At 37.4% G+C, this 20,789-nt stretch overlaps 5 protein-coding genes across 7 annotated transcripts in view; 1 reads left to right on the forward strand and 4 right to left on the reverse strand.

Annotated features, from left to right (window-relative positions):
• The window catches only part of LOC146698894 (uncharacterized), a 37,248-nt gene extending 35,911 nt beyond the window's left edge, over window positions 1-1,337 (reverse strand). The window contains exons 1-2 of the mRNA XM_085471769.1: window positions 981-1,337; window positions 837-887 (exon numbers count right to left, since the gene is read on the reverse strand). Of these exons, the coding sequence (XP_085327895.1) occupies window positions 837-887; window positions 981-1,185 (256 nt within the window). The 5' untranslated portion in view covers window positions 1,186-1,337. The remainder of the gene's footprint in view (window positions 1-836; window positions 888-980) is intronic.
• Window positions 1,338-1,873: 536 nt separating this feature from the next.
• On the reverse strand, window positions 1,874-7,512 carry pafah1b3 (platelet-activating factor acetylhydrolase, isoform Ib, gamma subunit). 2 transcript variants are annotated; one of them, XM_085471768.1, is made up of 6 exons: window positions 7,448-7,512; window positions 6,414-6,504; window positions 5,599-5,688; window positions 5,347-5,463; window positions 5,059-5,181; window positions 1,874-3,739 (listed from the first exon to the last, which is right to left on the reverse strand). In XM_085471768.1, exons 2-6 carry the CDS (start codon window positions 6,492-6,494, stop codon window positions 3,479-3,481), a joined length of 672 nt encoding a protein of 223 aa, XP_085327894.1. In that variant the 5' UTR covers window positions 6,495-6,504; window positions 7,448-7,512; the 3' UTR covers window positions 1,874-3,478. The 2 variants fall into 2 exon arrangements, with proteins under 2 accessions (XP_085327894.1, XP_085327893.1); XM_085471767.1 differs by lacking the exon at window positions 7,448-7,512 and adding an exon at window positions 6,782-6,857.
• On the forward strand, window positions 7,068-12,651 carry prr19 (proline rich 19). Of its 2 annotated transcripts, none has more exons than XM_085471765.1 (4): window positions 7,068-7,152; window positions 8,860-10,074; window positions 11,775-11,851; window positions 11,954-12,651. In XM_085471765.1, the coding sequence occupies exons 2-4, from the start codon at window positions 9,030-9,032 to the stop codon at window positions 12,575-12,577; spliced, it is 1,746 nt and encodes a 581-aa protein (XP_085327891.1). In that variant the 5' UTR covers window positions 7,068-7,152; window positions 8,860-9,029; the 3' UTR covers window positions 12,578-12,651. The 2 variants fall into 2 exon arrangements, with proteins under 2 accessions (XP_085327891.1, XP_085327892.1); XM_085471766.1 differs by lacking the exon at window positions 7,068-7,152 and adding an exon at window positions 7,475-7,539.
• Window positions 12,652-12,988: 337 nt separating this feature from the next.
• tlr21 (toll-like receptor 21) lies at window positions 12,989-16,859 on the reverse strand. The gene is made up of 2 exons (XM_085471764.1): window positions 16,789-16,859; window positions 12,989-16,190 (listed from the first exon to the last, which is right to left on the reverse strand). Exon 2 carries the CDS (start codon window positions 16,051-16,053, stop codon window positions 13,126-13,128), a length of 2,928 nt encoding a protein of 975 aa, XP_085327890.1. The 5' UTR covers window positions 16,054-16,190; window positions 16,789-16,859; the 3' UTR covers window positions 12,989-13,125.
• A 1,024-nt stretch (window positions 16,860-17,883) lies between these two features.
• cnfn (cornifelin) lies at window positions 17,884-19,437 on the reverse strand. Its single transcript, XM_085471770.1, has 4 exons — window positions 19,303-19,437; window positions 18,936-19,046; window positions 18,708-18,844; window positions 17,884-18,493 (listed from the first exon to the last, which is right to left on the reverse strand). The coding sequence occupies exons 2-4, from the start codon at window positions 19,042-19,044 to the stop codon at window positions 18,401-18,403; spliced, it is 339 nt and encodes a 112-aa protein (XP_085327896.1). The 5' UTR covers window positions 19,045-19,046; window positions 19,303-19,437; the 3' UTR covers window positions 17,884-18,400.
• Window positions 19,438-20,789: the final 1,352 nt, after the last annotated feature.

Genomic DNA, 20,789 nt, shown 5'->3' on the forward strand with positions numbered 1-20,789 from the left:
GTTGAATAGTTGAATGTCTTGTCTTCGTTTTAAAGTTTGAATGGTGGCTCTATGTCAATGTATGTGGAAGTAGTAAGAGTTTAAAAATGAGTAAGTTGAATGAGAATTTGAAGGGTCTCCCCATTGAAATACATGGGAAATTTTTGTTGAATAAAGTTGAATAAAATTAAAAATATAAATGTTAAAAATGAGAAAAATAGAAGCAGTCATGTCCAAAAGAATAGGAATCTAACGGTGTTTGAATGGTTTTTCTAAGTTGAACGGTTTTGAAGGAGTTAGATGCCAAAAAACGTACGGAATATATAATAATAAAGATTCGAATAACAATACTGTGAATGCTTTTCAAGCATTCACACTAATAATAAAGATTCGAATAACAATACTGTGAATGCTTTTCAAGCATTCACACTAATAATAAAGATTAGAAGAACAATACTGTGAATGCTTTTCAAGCATTCACACTAATAATAAAGAATAAAGAGAAACAGGAACTCAATAGTGTGGATGCTTAAAGCATCCACACAATAAAGATTAGAAGAACAATACTGTGAATGCTTTTCAAGCATTCACACTAATAATAATAATAATAAAGATTAGAATAACAATACTGTGAATGCTTTTCAAGCATTCACACTAATAAAGATTAGAAGAACAATACTGTGAATGCTTTTCAAGCATTCACACTAATAAATAAAATAGAATAAAGATTAGAAGAACAATACTGTGAATGCTTTTCAAGCATTCACACTAATAAAGTAAGTATTTAGATACAAACCTGTAACTATCATTAAGGAGCTGGTCTTGTCGAAATGTGTTTAGAAAATAATCTCACATACCGTCAGTGAATGCGCTGACAACCAGGCTCTGTTTCTTTGTCTCATGAACACCTTTAACAAATGAAAAGGAAAATAATAGAGAAGGAGACTTCAGAATAGGGTGCACAGGATACAAAAAGATTTTTACGAAGTATCATACTATACCTTGGATGCAATCAGTTAATATTACCAGCCCAAGAGCCAGCGGCAAAAGCACCCTGGGTCCCATGTTGGAGAAAAGGCAATTCAGTGAACTCGGGGAAAGAAATCCTGCTTGTGCACTGACTTCAGTCCCAGAGAAGAAATGATGGGGTTGGTGTTCCGGCTCTTTATAAAGGATGATGGTGATGAAATCATGGCTGCAGCACATTAATCAACTGGCTGAAAAAACAATTTTACGATATGTGGCAGTGACTGACAGAATGATGTACACTTGCCAACAGATAGTGGTTTTGAGTAATGGCTTTTTGCTTTTAGAGAGATTCACAGGGTTACTGAGATGCGGTAAAAGAGCACTTGAATGTCAGATGTGCCCATTTGATAGCCTCTAGTTAAACTTTCCTGATGGGAACCTAATACATCAATAATCTTTTATATGCATTTTATCTTTTTGCTGCCTTTCACTAATTTGATAAAAATTGGGATCAAATTCTGTCTTCAGGATATATCTGTTACTCTCGTTAAAAAACTGGCTGGCGGTTATCACTTCTGTCAGCATGACTGCAACTGATACATCACTGTCAATATTAAATCTTGTTTGCTAATGTCAAGAAGAGCTGTAAGTGCTCTGCTTTTGTTTCATGTGTGATGACAGTTGGAGAAAGGATCAGATTCGTGGTAAAACTCACAAATGGGTGGTATGGACAAAGTTAGACTTGTTCACCTTCCTCAAGTTTCTGAAACGTGCCTCTGCTCACAAAATATGCGTGAGACAGGAACAAAACCAGTCAAGCAAACGTAATAAATCTCTTTTACACATCTAACAATCTATATGTACTCTTGATGAACCCAAGGCCTAAACATGTAGCTCTGCATCAGTGGTACTCAACACACAGATCCAATCTTGTTTTGATATTTAATGCATATCTTTCATCACTTACACAGTTGGCCATCCAATTGTTCATGTAATGTAGCACAGTCGTCACACAAGAGGCCCAGAAGCAGGTTAGTGTGAAGTAAAGCCTTTAAATATTTGAAGGAGCCATTACAAAAGACTTATCTCAATTCACAGACATCTAGATATATCACCACAGCTTCTCGACCTACTCAAACACATCTATCCTTGCAACAAAACAGTCTCTCATATGAATACTCTGTTGCTGTTATGGATAAAGGAAAAGATACAAGGGCATTAATGAGATAACATGATATGCTGAAAAGCAAGTAAACTGTAACGGTCAATTGTTTGCAAGTGCAGACAAGCAAAAAAAAAAACAAAAAAAAAACCCCCCAAAACACTTTGGTCCTTCAAATGAACAGGTACAAAAAAAAAAAAAAAGAAACCAAACACATCAGACATCGCAATAAAGCTATTGCCAAATAAAGGTAACCTGAAGAACAGTGAAATCGAGATGATTTACAAGGATCTTCTAAGAAGGGCAGTTGTTCTATCTTGTATACAGGCATATTTTGGCTTAAACCTGATATATCCTGCATCCTTTTCCAACAAGCTCCTGTTCCTAAAGTTCAAGAAAGTGCAACCTGTTTTTGTGTGTGAAGGATTCATGAGCTATAGCCAAAGGGATAAGATCTGCAGCACAGCAAGCCTTTAACAAGGTGCTGCATTCAGCGGTTTGACCTACAGAATGTCTTCCTTAGAATATAAAGCTGCTGCCTACTTTTGAAATTTATTCATGACCACTGAACATCTGGACTGATGTGTGCTCTAACAGCCATCTCTTCACGTATCGTTAAAGGGTGCTTTATGGTCAGCGCATTAGTCGTGTCATTTGCAAACAGTGATATCACCACAGCAGTCACCATTAATACTGGTGCTTAGGGCTCAGTTACCCGCTACAGCATTTTCTAAAACAAACTGTCATCACTGAGATAAAACCTCCACATCAGCCCTCTTTAAGAGTAGAAGAAGCTCAAACCAGAAGCTGAGTTTTTAAGAAGTCTTTTTGTCAAGCTGTTGCAGCATCTCCCTCTGTATAATTTGGGAATTACCGGCCATGGTGCCAATGCCACCCACACACAGGTAAAAAAAAATTGAGAGGTGTGCGACCGGCTAAAATGACACAAAAACTTGCACCGGTGGATATGACATCACTTTTAGTGAGCGGTGCCAATCATGAGGGTGATAATGGACAGTATAATTAGCTCATTATTATTCTCTTAAACCAGAGGGTCCCTGGATGACAAACAAAATTGTCCAATTGTATTGATTCTTTGTGTCAGAGAAGCTAATGGAACAGGTGCAATATTGGGAATGGAAGTAGGGATTTGTCAATTCATATAAACAAAAACCGTATGGTCACATTGTCTTTAACAGTGGTCACCAACCAAGGCCTTGAAGAGGTCTTCCACAAATAGTTTATGCAGCTCTTAGCCCTCAATAACTGATTCTATCCATCATTACACATCTTAATAATATAAGTGCAATGGTTTCTTGAAACAGGGACAAGGACCACTGTGGTAGTGTACTTTTGTGACCTAGATGCTCAGTTGTCAGTAGGTTCACCTAGCAGGGCCTTGAGATGGGCATGCAAAGGTTCACATACAGCTTGATATCCTTTCGGGGTCAGGTGAAGGTAGTCGTACATGTCCTGGTGGGAGATGCTACCATTGGAGTGAACAAAGCCGGGGTCTACATTGAAGAAGGAGGCACGGGGAAGGGATGTTAAGGTGTCCTTTACTAGCTCGTTCACCTTGGCATTTCTCTCCCGTAGAGGGTTTGGCATTTTTCCTCTGGGCAGTAAACTCTGGAAAACAAACATTAGCATACTTATTTTTAAATGTTTCATATTCCTTATTTCATATGCGTGTTAGCTGAATTTCCAATTAAGTTTCTGCCCCTAGTACATATACAGTAAATTAATACAGTTAAACTTCAGACCTGTCTGAAACAAGTACAGCTTTTTGGCCCCCTAACATTCACCTGACCAGGCAGAGACTCCTCTGGTTTACTTTTAACTACATATCATATAGCACAAAACCTTCTGATCCAAACAATCTAAGATATCCATTTACATACAATACAATATAGCATCAGTTGATTTTCAAGCAGATTTTCTAAGCCGTTGCCGTTTCAGTTTAGTTTTTATTGTCTGAAAATCTCAGTCTTTTTTTAATTACCAGAGTTAACCAGGTTTGCAGCACTTTTTCTAATTCTTCTTTCTGTATTTAGTGGTGACTTGAACAAAATTCTACTGCGGATCCAATTTTCTTAAACCATTAACTTACATATAGGTGACATACATTGAAGATAGCACATGAAACAAACGAAAACTATTAAGTCTTTTTAAAAAAAAACCATAGATGTTAGTGATCTGATGTTAGTTTTGTTCAGACTGGCCAACCCCGTTAAAGAGATCATTATAGCAAGATAAAAAATTCAAGAATTTTGGAATAGTTATTAGAATACATATAACATGTCCTAAATACACGTAACTCATCCCAGTCTCAATAAACATATTCACCACAGGATCATCAGACAACTTGCATTGATAGATTCTACAAAATTGGCAAAGACTCAAGCTGAAGAGAGTTCCTCTGTATTTTCATTTGATATTAGTTTCCAAGGTTCACCAAAAAAGGTTGTTCCAGTTAGCATTAAATTTTCAAAAGTCTCGTTTTATTCTAAGTACCTAAAATATTTCAGTTTCAGTCTCTAACTTTAGTTGCAACAGCATCAGCAGCGATTGCAGCTTCTACACAGCTCCCATCAAGCTGCTATTCTCTGCAGACTCGTTGAAGAGCATGTCTGTAGAGTGTGTGCTGCACTGTTTTTCCAAATGGGCCTCAGAACAAAATACTTCCAAGCCCTTATTCTTATGAGCAATGTCTGCAGTGTATATTTAAAATCCTTGAATATACTACATGAAATGGCTCACAGATAATCAAAGTTCCAGCCTATGAAGAAGCATCCATAACTTTACACTTCACCTCATTTCAGATGCTAAAAGGGGTGACATCGCACTGTACTTTGATGGTTGAATTAACTTCATTAGTCATTTTCAAAAAACATGCGGGTGAGCAGATTAACACCTGATACAAGGAATGCTTTAGGAAAAACACGTACAAGTACAAGCGTGTGGGCATTGGGAAGCTTGTTCTTGATAACTTGGATAATAGCCAAGATGCCTCCACAGATCTGTTCAGGAGTGTGACCGTGATTGTTAGTTCCTACCCACAGCACTACGACCTGCAACAACAAAAGACAAAGCAATGCATGACTGAACAAATGTCGCTGATATTTTTGACCCAATGTACCTGGAAGTGGGATTTTAACACAGAGTTGAGCACAATCAGTCTTTTGTGTGAATAAACAAGCATGATCATGTTATCTATTTCTGGCACTGTTTTGAACCTTTGGGCTGATGTTATCCAGTTCACCGTTGCTCAGTCGCCACAGCACATGTTGTGTTGCATCACCACCCACCCCAAAATTAAGGCAATGGAGAGGTGAGAACAACTGACGCCATATCTGCAGACAAACCACAATAATATTGCATTCACATGTTCCACAACAAGTTTTCACACTTTGAAAACATTTATGAGAAAACATAAATCAGTTACATAATGGACAGAGGCACACATATCAATGCAATCTTTGTTTTACCCCAAACTCGTGCATGAGCTGAACAAGAGAGTCTCCAACAAACAGGACATCAGGTTCTTTGTCTTTGCTGTCGGACACAAACCGATTGTGCTACAAAAAGAAAATGTAAAAGATGTATATATATTTTTACTACAGTACCAACCATTGCACAACATCCGCACATATTGCAAGACAAACTTTTTAAAACCTTGTGTTTTTTTTTAAGAATCAGCATGGTATGTTTCTTTTGATTTTCTGGTGACTACTGACATTTGTGTTCATTTAGAGACATCCTTTAAAATAACTACCCAAATGAATGCCCGATGGCAACGCCAAAAGGCTAACGAGTGGCGAGTCTACTTTCTAGAAGCACTTTGATATCATCACAGTGCAGTATTGAATGTAACACCAGCAATTTCATTTTTACATGGCAAGTCCAGGTACAAAAATGTATTTAGAATGCGCTGTTATGTGGATAGAGAAAACATTTTCTAATGGTTTTTTTTTTAATCAATTAATGAAATATCTATGCATATCCCCATGTGTCTGAAAAAATACTAATTTGCCAAGACTTTTCTCCTTTCTTTCACAATCAATTGCAAAACTGCACACCCCTCACAAGCCATTGCATTTTCATTTATTAGACAGGTTTAAATAATTTATGAAGGCCATTATTGCAACAATATGTACTACAATATGTTAGTAGCTGGCTCTTTTCAACTATGAAGCTTCCCTTTATCTTCACTGATTGCAGAACTAAACATCAGCAACGATGCAAACGGAATAATATAACACCGTACTTTATAAAACCTATAAATAATATAAAAGTCACACACCATAGACATCCATCGTCCATCTCCCTGCGTGTCTTCACAGGGAGTGGGTGTGGCGGCTGGGTTTGGTTCTCCTGCACTCATTCTGCTTTACCTGTGTTGGGAAAACAGTCGCATTGAGTTCTTCACACTTTCAGCAATGTATACAAACCAATTCATAAATAGCCCATAGCTCTGTTCGCTTGAGAGATCTGTGGAAGCTAACAAAGTTAGCTACAATAGCTAGCTCAACATGCTGGAACACATAAGAGATGTAGTTGAACAAAGATAAGAGAAATTGTGAAATTAAATAGGCCTGTGCTCTGCAGAATGGAAAAGGGTAGAGATTAACATAATGACTGCATTAAGAGGTATAACTTATCATAGCATACCACTAAATCAAAAACACTGTTGTCCCCCCGAATCACTTTCCGGAAGTGAGGTTCAGCACAGCAGAGCGTACCATTATCATGAGTAGTCAGCAACATGTATGGTTTTAGATATTTTAATTTTCCGACGTTTGAACATATAAAATTGTAGTGTGCAAAATATGATATGAGAATGTAAATAATAAAGGATTACATAAGTAGAGAAATGGAGCAGAGTTGATACTGTGTAACCCCTCGTTTTGTGAGGGTAGTTTCGTCCAACTCGTGGGCTTTCTTGGGCGTTATCACTGCGTGTAAAAAACGCAACGGCTGCGTGTTGCCGTGCAACGACACATTCGGTGTGCGATAAAATTAAGCGGTTGTTAACGACTTTGGTAAGTAGACACTATGTTTATTAACTATTTTTCCTTTTCATTAATTTTTTTCTCATGTATTTACGGTTTTAACTGATTTACAGTTTGCTAAAGTTGGAAATACTTTTCGCTTCTAAGCAGCTACAGCTTGGACTTCATGCACCGCGTGTCACCTTAACTTAAATTACACCTGGGGATAGTAGGTGCTTGCTAATCTCCAAGTTAGTTTGCTGACATAATTCAGTTAGTTTGCTCGTTTTAGTTAAGTTTTCATTAAGTTTCAGTATTAGTTCGAGCTGATTTGTGTTCAAAATACCTGGGGGTCAACCATCCAAAGCAACGAACAGTCCACACAGGAAGTGGTGAAGAGGTTGTGGACGAGGTGGAGTGAGTGGGCACTAGTGTCAGGTGTGATTGGCGACATAAGCATAGAAGAATGCAAAAGGAAAGTTAAGATGTTAGTAAGACTTGCGATGATGTATGGTTTGGAGACGGTGGCACTGACAAAAAGACGGGAGGTGGCGCTGAAGATTCTAAATTTTTAGTTGCGAGTGACTAGGAGGGACATTGAAGCAAAGTTGAAATGGCTTGGACATATGGTGAGGATGGATAGTGGACACAACGGGCAAAGCATGTTAAAGATAAAGCTGCCAGGCAGAAGGAAAAAGAGGATGATTGCAGAGGAGGTTTATGGATGTAATGAAAGTAGCAGGTTGGTGTTACAGAAGTGGGATGGGGTGAGATGGAGGCAGATGACAGACTGTAGGAATGCCCAACAGGGCAAACAGAAGTATAAGTTCTAACTTTTTTGTGTGCATACAGGATATTGTCCGGGGCTTTTCCCCCCCAGACATTCAGAGTAGAAATAAGTACATTCACATATATTATAAGCAGTACTTTTGACTTGCAGTCATCTCAATACTGCACATATTTTTATTATTATATTTTTTTAATGTTTTTATTTTTATTATTATTATTTTTTTTACACAGGGTTAACAGCAGACCATATGAACTTGACAGGCAACTTTGATGGGTGTAGTCAGCTCAACTCACCTTACTATTCAGTATCTATACAATTACAAACGTTATAAATAATTACAACCATGCATGCACAGAGAAATGTAACCACAGCTATAAAACTGCAAAAATATCTGAAGGGGTACTTAAAGTGCTCAAAGTCTGACTGCAGTTGGCCCATCTGCTCAGTGTCTCTTTTTCGCCCATTTATGTGAAATGTTTTTCTCGAAACCTAGTTTTTAGTGTGTACAGCTGCACATATATGGTGAAACTCTTGTGATTGTGGAACAGGTCAAATAATACATTATATATTGGAATGATTTTGTGTCTGTAGTTTAATATGATTTTAAATGTCATGCAAATTAATTTCCTTACAATTTGTACTGTACATGAAATGATCCTCACTTCAGGGTTTAATTGCACAAATAATGTTAAGGTAAAGGAGACATTTTTCATACTTTATCTATCTCTGCTAAACTATGGCAAGTATGTTACATGCTTTCTTATTATTTTTATGAAGTGCTTAGAAAGTTGTATTATGTGTGGTCTACATGTTCAAGTCAAAGCCCACATTCAAATTTATATTTAGTCAGTTTCACTGAATCATTGGTAAGTTGCTCTTAATTTTAATACTAGAGTCGACCTCAATGAGGTACAACCACATCCTGTATTATCAAGCCTGCTTTACTAACTGTGGTTATTTTTCTACAGAATAGAATGCAGCATGAGCCATGTGTGTGGCAGGACCTCTATAAGAAGGAAAAGTCAACAATTTTCAACAAGAAACAAAAACAACAGATAAAAAGTGTTGCTTTGCAAAAAGATTCAGTGCTCTTCCCAGATATTCAACCCACTACAGTAAGGCAAATGAGGAGAAAAAAATGAAACGACTGAAGACCCGCAAGGAGAGGAGTCAAATAAGAGGTGGCTGGAAAGAGATTTCAAAGATCAAGTCAAATCACCATCATCATCACTACCGTCATTGCCAAAGCAACATAGACATGGCACATTTGCATAACTGCTGTTGTGCTAGTTGCCATTGTTCTTCGAGGAGAAATCCACCATTTCCAAGTGTTGTGCGCTCTGTGCAGGAGCCCAGTATCATCACAGACGGCCGCCTGACAGGACACCATGGCCTGTTTAACCATGAGGTGAAGTCTATTGATTTTGAACGCTTGCTAAGTGAACAGCCAAAACTGGAGGAACAAAGAAAAGAAAAGAACACTGTAATTTCACATTCATCTTCAGCATTGCACAATTCTGCTTCACTGTCCACTGATGCTTTGTTGGGAGCTGATACAGATGTTGGGAGCTGTGTGCCATTCAGAAAAAATACAGACCCTGCTTCAAAAGCCCACACTGACTGCCAAGAGAAGGAAAAGAACAACATCCAGTTTGAGTCAAAGCAGTCAGATGTCACAACAGAAGAGAAACCACAACAACAACTCCCTCTTTCATGTGAAAGTTTTCAAAGCAGCCACTGGTCTAAACACAGCTTCCTCGATGTACTAACAACAGAAACCAAGTGGGCATGTGTCATGTCTGAAAACAGCAGAGAATCACTGCTGACTCCGGTTGTTGACAGAGACAATATTAAGTCTTTCAACACAAATGTAAAGAAACGTGTGATTTCTACTCTTGTGCAAACCCCAAAGAACCAGGAGCCCCCTGTTCAGCAGTTTGTCAGTGCAGTAGCAGCACGTTTGTGTCAACGTTTGAAGCTTCCGTCGATCAGTAGGAGAAACCTGCTGTCAGAGAGCAGGGAGGTCCTGTTAAACTCTCTGAGGGAAACACATGGACCGTGGCTTCAAGAGAACCTCCTTAGACTTCAGCAACATCGTAGCTTTGCTGTGCATCCCACAAAGAAAGACCAAGATCATGATCAAGAGCCAACCAGGAAAAATGAAGAGAATCTCTTTGCCGCAGGTGAGCATTAACCTCTTGAGACTTGAACTCTTCCATGGCATGCATTTTTATTTCTTTTTGATATTTGGGCTCATTGGGACCTGATGAGTGTAAAAACAAAGAATTGCCAGATTTTCTTTACCTGATTTTTGTTTCTGACAAAAATGAGACGCACATATGAGGATATTCGTTTAAAATTTCAATTGAACTGTGGCACTATAATGTCATCGTAAGTGGATATCAGGCCCTTGTAGAGCAAAATTTAGTATTTTGGTCTAGAGCTTAAAATACATGTCCCCCATAATATAAAGGAAAGCGCAGATTTGTTCAAGCTCAACGTTTTTTTTTTTTTTAAAGTAACAACTACTTGTTATACTTTATCTATCACTATCATAGGGGAGATATTCTGGTGCAAGTTTTTAACTGATTATGTCTAATGATCTCTGTTTGACCACAGCCATGCTGGTTGACATGGTAATAATTTCAACTGTGTAACTTCCAGCTGATCAAACATCTGTTTGATAGATGTTATTACATTGTGATACAGATTATATGCTCAAAATTCGTTATTTTAAAAGTGTTTATGGACTATCTTTGCATTCATTGTTACTTATAAGTACTTAGTATAAAAGTGATTGTTAGTAATATATTGCCAAGCTGATTGGTAAGAAATATTTAAGTTCTTACATTTACTTTTGTTTGATAGCTTGAACATTTACACTGTCTTTTTATGTTGGTGTATTTTAACCATTTAGTCATTCAGATTAAATTGAACTAGTAATAGTGCATGCTGCATCCTGTAAGCTCACACACATTATTTTGTTCTTATGCACACAATACAAACACAACTTAAATACACTAATTGCGAATTCTGCACAAAGTGTTTCCCTTAGAGACTGACCATGACCTCCACCTACATCACGTTTACCTGTTGTCACTTTTTCTTCCCGTGTCTTTGTGCTGTCATGTACTATAGAATTTACCGTTGCAGTAATTGTTACTCCCCCTCAGCCTTGTAGACCTTGTGTATTTGGTTCAGATTTAACTTTGGCAGAGAGTTATTGGTACTCCAGCTAGGACCAGCTTCTCTACTATCAGACTTACAGATGTTTAGTGTAAATCTGCATCTGTCTATCTATGGTTTTAGAATAATTAACATTTCTTGCACTTCAATCAGTTGTCATTAACTCACCACTGTCCTCTCTTATACTTGTCTGTCTTTGCGCCACCTCTTCCTTCTGTCAAACATGTGCAAAAACAGTTACGGAAGAGAAGTGAAACACTGAAAAAAACCTTTTTCCCCTTAAAGAATGACTGGATAATGCCTTCTGTGCTAAAATAGTTTTAAAGGTTTATTTACTGTTAAATATCTTTAAACCAACATTTCTGCTGTTTTTTTGTTTTGTTTTGTTGTTTTTTTAAAAGAGAAAACATTGATCTTAACTCCATGTATTGCATGATGAGGAAGATTTTTTTTTTTTTAAAAATACTTTTTTTTTTAATAGGCATCCATTGTGTGAAGATAGGTTTGGATTTTTTGACCTATCCTAAAAAGTGTTTTGTGTTTGTTTTATGTCAGGAGATTAATTTGTGTAAAGAATACAGAAAAGACACAAACCATCAATTTGGTTTTACATCATTTTATGTGGTTATTTAAAAAAAAAAAACAGAAGTAGGCATGACATACCTACATTTTTTCAGTTTTGTTTCCTTATTTTTAGATATCTCTTTTAATATGCCAGCAAATAGCCATTCCAGCTGGAAGACCAGTCTGCAGCAACACTGCAGTCAAAAACAGGTGAGGCCCTCAGTTTACATTGTCACTCTTAAGTTATTTTCAGATTTCTATAATATAAGATTCTCTGATAATAAATAATGATTCCTTATGTTAATTGTCAAGGTTACTGAGTGGCTGGCGAGCCCTGCGGATATGGCTGACAGTGTTTTGGATGATATCCTCAGACCAAGTCTCTCTCCTCCATTGTTCATGAACCTTCAGACCTGTGAAGCTCCAGAAAGCATTTTGTTTGCTCCTTCTACCACTTTATGCCAGAGAGAAGGGGCTTCTGTACCTGAGAACTGGCAAGATGGTTTAAACTGGTCAAAGAGCAAAAATTCAGCTACATTTGGTTCTTTTGAAAATGGCTTCATGGACCAATCCAGCTTACTTGGAAATCAGAGCCTACAGTACTCTGACAGCAACTCCCAGCCTTCTTTTCCTTACCAATCGCAGCTGCCAGATACATACGCAGGAGAGCCAATGCACTTTGCCCAGCAGGAAGACCCATTTGGAACTGATATGTACTCTTGTGTTCCCTCTTTTGCTGCCCCAGTTCACCATCAGAGCAGCCATTTCCAACCTTCAAACAAGTTCAGTCACGCTTCAGCTTGTTCTCTGAAGTCCCAGCACACTGATATTATGCACTACCCTCCGTCATTCATTCTTGAGAGAGACCCTTCACCTTCCCTTTCTGCTTTCCTTAGCCCTGAGCCGTGGTCCTTCCCTCCTATGAGACTGTACTAATGTGTGGTAAAGCTCTCCATACAAGCATGTGGATCAATATTTCTATGACTGATTAAAGTACAATTCTCCCTTAATTTATGCACTCCAAGGTTTTTGTTTAGTGAGTGATAAACATGTTATGTTCCCATATTAATATAACCATAGCATTAAGCATAGATGCAATAGCTATCCTCTGAAGAGTAACCTGTCTTTTTCTATTGTCCTGTTTTTGCTGAGTTAAGTAGCCTTTGATTATGCATCATTTTCAACCTTTTTAAGCATTTATGTTTATTTTGGACTTCTGTACAATTAAAAACACATGTCATAATGGAATATTATTTGTTTGTGAAAGTTGCGCATCCCTTTAAATGCAAAACAGTAATTTAAAAGACATTTTTAGAAATTGCATATATACATAAACACTGCAAAACATAAAATTAACAAAAGCTGCTCTTACATTTATTACACATTATATTGCATATTTACAACATAACTTCATCACAGATAAACACATTTAGACTGAAAGGTTAATTGAGTAAAACCACAAATCACACATTCTTATTTTCTTTCTAAGGTTGCAAGTAAAAGTTTTCATCAGATCTCTCATCCGTAAAGTCTTCAGCTTCTTTGCTCTCACGAGTTGCAGAATATTCTTCTGTCTCTAGTCTGGTCCCTGTTTTTATTCCTCTACGCAGCTGATTCCAGAACAGTTCCTGCGCCTGTGTTGGGTTAGTACAGTCTGAACCAGGCCACTGCAGGTAAGTTTTTTTTAACATAACTTTCCTCATGCGATGATACGAAGACAGCTGCCTCTCAGAGATTGGCTCCAGAAAAACGAGCAGGAGAACATCTCTGTGCTCATCAAAGAGTCTGTAACTGGCAAGCTGGATTTCCAGAGAACACCACTCACTTTGCAGAAAATTCCTGCTCACCACACAAATGGTTTTCCGGCTGCTGTATACAGCAGAAACAATATTGTCCACAATATCACGGCCCAACTCAAAGTCCCTGTGGTGCAGGCAAAGCTTAAAAGATGATCCGCCTCCCTCCAAGTTGGGTAACAATTGGTCCATGACCCATTGTTCATCAGATGAGTTATAGGAAATAAATGCATCATATTTACAATTCTCCTCCTCCTCATGGAATCTGCTCCACTGCTCACTAAACCAGGCCCGAAACACATAGTAGCTGTACTTCATTTTCCAGTAGAGTTTAACATAGAATAAGGGAATGATTGTAAACAAGAAGATTGCAGCTGATGTGTTAAAAAACAGGTACATTCCTATATCTCCGCGACAAACTTTAGTGTCAAAATTGTAAAATTTGAGTTTTGGATTGTGTTGGCATGACAGGTTGTACAGGTACACCACCTGAACATCTGTGTTATTCTTTGTATAATTTTGCAAAGGCCCGTTGTTGCAGGTGCAGCTTACAGGATTATCTCGTATGTCAAGGTAACGAAGCATAGGTAGACTCATTAATGCGTCTACAGAAAGAGTCTGCATGGCATTGCGGTTGAGCTGCAGTAAACGTAACTGTGTAAGATTCCCAAAAACCTCTTTAGAGAAGTTCTGAATGCCCATATTTTCTGCAGCCAATCTGGTCAAATTTCTTAAATTTTTAAAGACCCCTGGTTCTAATTTTTTCACCCCAACACAGCAGTTATCCAGTGTGAGGAAACTTAAGTCTGTTAGGTCATCAAAGGTATCAGGAGCAAGATGGTATATGTTATTGTTGGTGAGATACAAAGATTTCAGCGAGTAGAGGCCACGTAGTAAAGTGCGTGGTAAAACGGTGAGTCCGTTAGGTCGCTGCCGATCTAATTTCAGATCAGTCAGTCTGCTGAGATTCATGAATGGTGACTCATGAGTTTCTGTTATGAAGCAAATCTGATTACTCTGTAAATCTAGCACAGTGAGGGTGTCTTGAAATGCACGATATAAGAAAGGGTCAATTTGTTTTAGCTGGTTTCCATCTAGATAGAGCTTGGACAGGCTTTTTAGTCCATCAAGACCCGATCGCTGAAAATGGGTAATCTTATTACCTCCAAGATCCAGTGTATTTAAAAATGTCAGGTTGAAAAAAGTCCTATTGAAAATGACAGAAATGCGGTTGTTGCGAATGTTAAGAATTTGCAAACTGACCAGATCTTCAAATGTGACACTGAACAAATCAGTTAAGAGGTTATTGTCTAAACGAAGTGTCTCGAGCTTTTTTAGTCCCTTGAGAGCGTGTATATGGAGAAATGCAATACTGTTTATGTTAAGTTGTAGCGTCCTGATATTTGGTGTATGATAAAAAGCATGAGAGTCAACTTTTAAGATGCGATTGTAACGATAACTCAGATTTTCCATTTTTTTAAATTGAAACATTTTTTTACAGTATATTAGGGAGCTGAGATGGTTGTGCTCTGCTTTGAAGTCTTCTATGTATACATGTCTTCTAAGAAACTCAAGGCAATATGCACTCTTTAGGTTGTTGCGGGATAGATCCAAAGCCCCTGTGATATTAGGACAATAGGACAGTGTGTTATTTGTAAGTTGCCTAATTGCATTATTACCCAGGTTCATATTTTTAAGATTTTTCTCTTTCAGCCTTTTTTTCAACAGTATGCATAATTCTTTGAGCATGCTGTCATTGTTCAGTCCTGTACCAGAGAAATCAACATGACTTGGATTGATGTTGCTAATGTTTAAAAACTCCACTATTGTTACATTTGTTGAACGCAAATGCAAATAATTTATAGTGCTCAAATCAATTTGATCAAAGGCTTTTGTAGGCAGCTGAGAATTGTATGACAAATCTAAAATGTTGATAAAGCTGAGAAATGAAGGCTTACATCCCAGCATTAATAGATTATTATGGCAAACATACAAAACAGTGAGGGACTGGGGCAGTGACACATTTGAGTGTCTGAGGGAGGTCAAATTGTTAAAGCAAAGATCCAGTGTCGTCAGATTTGTCAGATGTGCCACAGACTTAGCAATGCCTGAGAAATCTGACAGAAAGTTTTGTCTCAGGATTAAAGTGTGTAGCTTGAGAACAGATGAAAAAATATCCTCGGGCAGCCGCTCCAATGCATTGTTGGCCAAAAAGAGGGAGGTGAGATTCTGCAGGTCCTTAAACAGAGAAGGGTTGAGCGCTGATATTTTGTTTAATGACATGTTTAGATTCTTCAGTTGATACAAGCCTTGGAAAGCTAACTGACGGATGGTTGTCAAGGAATTATTATCAATTCTGAGGTGCTGAAGGTCTACTAGGTTACTAAAGCTGTTGTTAGGAAGGTCCGTCAGAGGAGTTCTTAAAATGGTGAGATTGATGGCAGATGGTGGCAGGTCACTGACAATATCAGAAATATGCATTGCATTCCGATGCATGCAGTTGAAAGTTTTCCCATCAGAATCTGCTTCTGCAATGCAGTTCCTGAAACTGTAACTACTGGTGAGTTGAACAGCTGCAAGAACAACTGTAACTGACAGCAGCTGATGGTTTCCCATTTTGTCTTCTTGCAGTGCAAAGAAATAGTCCTTTAAATAACTTCTGTCGGCTCCTTTTTTTTCGTTTCGTTTGTTTAAATATTAAGTTGAAAACGTCTAAAGGCCTCTGTGTTTTTTCATCAGGTGAATGCAGGGATCTGAAAAGAGAATACTTTCAAATCAGAAAAAAATTCTAATATCAGATTGCAAATTCTCGCTTTAGGTATATCATTGATGTTTTCAGCTGTCTCTTAAAATCTGACAATAATAATAATGTGCTTTTTAAGACCCTCAAAAGCGCTTTACAATTCCACTATTCATTTACACACTGGTGGAGGTAAGCTACAGTTGTAGCCACAGCTGCCCTGGGGCACACTGACAGAAGCGAGGCTGCCATATCGCACCATCAACCCCTCTGGCCATTGCCAGTAGGCGGTAGATGAAGTTGCCCAAGGACACAACGACCGGTTTGAGCTGACTGTCCGAGCTCAAACCGGCAACCTTACAATTCGAAGACAAACTACCAACTCTTGAGCCACGATCGCCCCAAGTACAAGTACATTTAAACATTATAAAGACGTAAATTGACAAACTAGCATTGTATATCTGATAGATTTTTAATCATTTTTAAAATATTGTAGAAACAGTATACAGGACACTCATCATGGTTATTGGAGCCTGCTGCCTTCAACTGACATTTTAATTTAGACTAAATATTTTTATAATTACTTTACTAACCCAAGCTCAGATTCTTACCTTTTCTTGTTGCTGTTACCGTTTCTTATTAGAAGCAGTTGCGAGTCTCTAGGAATAGTCTCAGCATAAAAGAATCTTCTAATCCTGAGGTGTGAGGAGCGTGTCCCCGAAGAAATTTATACGATGAGAAAAACTTTGTTCCTCTTTTCTTATGTTTTCACATCCACTTTCAATATAAATGAATGTTTGCCCTTCTCCTCCTCTTTAGGGTTTCTCACACGTCATTGCGGTCCACACAATGCACAATGTTGAAAAGCAACGAATTCCTAATTGAATACTACAGGAATACAATATATGGCAAAAATCACGATATCAATAATTTTAGAACGATAAAAGAAATGCATAGAAAGAGTTGAGAAATAATTTGGTTCTTTCCTATGTATAATGTTTAATTTTCACCCTTTACAAACATAAATTCTTATGATTTTGCAAATAAGATAACGTTTATTTCCTATCCTTAGACGATCCCAAGAAAACTGAAAATGTCATGATGTGTGAAGTTAATCTAATTTGTACTTACTTAAATTAATGCTGTTTATCCTGCCTTCTTAGACAGCTTTGTTTTTGGTGGCTGCAAAAACATTGAGTCAGAAAGAGGAAGCTGTCTATAAAAATAAAATGTATAGAAAGAGTTGCGAAATAGTTTTCAGAGAGTTTTTTATATAATACGTGCCACTTTTAAGATTCACCCTTTATGAGCATAACTTTATAATATTGATGTCATTCCTCAAACTTCCCCAGGAAAACTGAAAACATGTCCTGATAGTTTAAAGTTATAAGGTACCCTAATTTGTACTTACTCAGATTAATGCTTTTCGCCTCACCCTGTGCCTTTAGACAGCTCTGAAGTACATGGTCAGCCAAAAATAAAACAGTCAGTCAGAAAGGGGAAGATGTCTCCAACGTATTCTTCTTCTTTCATAATCCTTTACAGCTGTGTTCAACTATTTAATCACAACACATTAATTCCAATAGTTTTATTGAAATATTGTTTTTGAGTGGATATACAATTTGCATTCACACATCTATAACTCACGTATTTTTAACACAATTATGTTAAACATTAAAAAAAGAAAAATATAAAATTGTGAACATTATTGAATTGTATTGTAGGTAGTAAAAAAGTTCTCAGAAATGATGATGATAGTTATTTGAGTTTACCACCATAAACTGGTTGATTCTTTTTGTTTTGTTTTGGGGGGTTTTAAGGGTGGTTAAGAGTTACTCGTGCTGCAAATTCCCACATATCCGTCAGATTTTTTCGCTGATTTGTTGCACAAACTTGGTGTCAGCACAATGAGTCGCTGTTGAACTTCGAGTGAAAGATACGGGGGTTTTAAGCCTTATTCTAAGACTCAGAGCTCACATTTAAAATATAACAGATATACTATGTAATCCTATTAAACTATAGAATAAACAAGGAAAAACAAGAAGAAATTGTCAGTTTAGTCCAGTTATCTGACTTTATTTCTTATCAAATCCTTTAGCTTTACTACAATATGTCTATGCCATTTTTTTAACATTTTAATTTAAGATACAGAAACTGAAGAAATACACTTTCACATATTATATTACTTTGATACTTTGAGGATATCATATATTGTATAAATTTTCAGTTTCCTCTTATCTTCTGCTCACGTGCCATCTGACATAATCCACATGCTGGAATGCAGGCCATGACTAACCAGTCGTCACACACAGAGCCCTGAGGAAAAGCACAGTCACAGTAAACTGGTGACAAACATCATAGTTTGTTTTTTTTACAGAACCATATTTAGAGTGCTGGGATTTCAAAAATGTAATATAAAACACCATCTAGATTAGAATTCTAGAGAATTTTCTGACTTCATGATTGAATTCATGATTAGAATTCTAGTCTTCTTGTTTAATAAATGATTAGAAATCTGCACCACACTTACACCAATATTGTATCTGTTGCGTATGCTTGTCCGTAAAGCAATCAGGGCGCCGGGAAGGCAGGCCAGACAGCAGCTTTCATCGCTGTCCTGAGCCACCTGACAAGCCAGGATGCAGGGAACGAATGTTCCACAAAGACCTGGAGGTGAGAGATGTTTTATCATATTTCTGTTATGTTACACTGTTGGTAAACTTCAGCATGTTCCCATAGAACTTATATAGACACGTACAGATGCCGCAGTCTTCACAGCAGTCGCATGCATTTGTACTCCACTCTGACGACCCACGGGAGACAGTCACCTGAGGTTGTGCATTTATCACATTTGTCTGGTATTCCATGGCTGCAAGAAGAAGAAAAATAACTTGGAGCAAATTAAACATGAAGGTCACTTACTTTACCAATTTACTTTCTTGTTTATAGAACCTTTGAGACACTTTTACACAGTTTCTTTATAGCAAATGTTATATATCCAAATCTGTGTTGTGAAAGCTTCTTAAGATTTTATTCCAACCAAAAATTATTAGATCTTTCTTGATTAAGAGTTTACCCCAAATCAGATATGAAGAAAATCAGTTAGTAGGATGAGTTTAAACTACCTTGATTTGTAGGAAAATTTGCAGTCCCCTTCAACTCTTGAAGTTAGTATCTGGCTCCTGAAAGCAAGGTCTGAAATTGAAGACTAGGATAGGGTTTACAACCACAGCTCTTATACCCAATGACACAGTATGCATAGGTTGTAGTTCAGTTTCTATGCTGATATGAGATGGCAAACAATGACCAAGTAAACAGGGCTGAATGCCTTGTAAAGGAAAAAAGGAAAAAATGTTTGGTTTTGGGGCGTATCACACGCCTAAAATGGTGCACCTAGAATTATGTGTGTGTACATAACAGGGGACAAGCTGAAAAAATTAAATGAACTGTGACGCTCAAGCGCATACTCTGTTGACTTTATAAAGTGGCACTCCGTATGTAAATACCAGTGACTCAAGAAAGTACTCAGCACAGAAACATTATACTTGTTTAATACAATTTAGCAAAGTATTTCTGACTTCTAGGCCGTTCAAATACCACTTTTGTTGTTATTTATGGCTTTTTCAGTTAAAAAAAGGTAACAAATCATCAGTTCAAATGTATAGTGCATTACATTCAGTTTTAAATATGACTAACTTATCTCTGTTAATCAACTCTATACCACAGGCCTTCAATCTGGCAGTAATTAAACCACTACTTAAAAAGCCATCACTTGACCAGCTTTCTTGGCTACTTATCTCCAACCTTCCTTTTATCTCAATAATTCTTGAAAGAGTGGTTTAATGGTAATGCTAAATGGCTGATTTGAAGAGTTTCTGTCAGGTTTCATAACTTGGCAAAGTACAAAAATAGTGTTAGGGAAGGTTACAGAGGCGGAGGTGTAAGTGCCTGCCTCAAAACAGGACAATTTAGCTGCATTTAACCTTCAGTTAATCTTTATATAGTTAGGTAGGAGTCAGAACATGTTTCTTTTTAGCTGAAAAACATTACACCAGGTAACCTGCAGTTTTGAAAACGTGTTTTCCGACGATGTTTGCTACCCTACAATCCGTCCTACTCTGTAGTAAAATCAGTGACATTTGACAGTCCTGTTGCTCCCATTGAAATTTCTATAGCCTATTTAAAATCTAAAACTTAAAATTGTCCGTAGATCAATGTTTCAATATTTATATCTTTTATTAGTGGTACATGTGGTTTGGTTATTTTCCTTTTAGTTGAAAGTACACTGAGAGAGGGCTTTTTTCATATTAATGTAATTTTTTCATCTAATTGAATACAATCTATTTGTGAATGATTGTCAGTCCAAAGAGGGAGAGAGGAAAGAGGGGAACGTGAGGAGAATGGTCAGGAAGAACCAGGTAAGAAAATGGACAGCTGACTGCAGGTTTCCCCAATCTTATAAATTTGCAATTCATTATGCAAATGTACTATAAGATTGGGGAAACTTGCAGTCAGCTAAGACTAAAGAAGTCACTTGGGTGAGTGACAAAACCTTTCTTCCACAAAACGTTATGTCCAGATGAACAGAATCGACTTTTGGAGATGCAGTAAA

The sequence above is a fragment of the Copadichromis virginalis genome, linkage group LG11 (genome assembly GCF_057382275.1).
Source record: "Copadichromis virginalis isolate Kocher_CV1m ecotype Utaka linkage group LG11, C_Virginalis_male_GT1.1, whole genome shotgun sequence".
NCBI lineage: Eukaryota > Metazoa > Chordata > Actinopteri > Cichliformes > Cichlidae > Copadichromis > Copadichromis virginalis.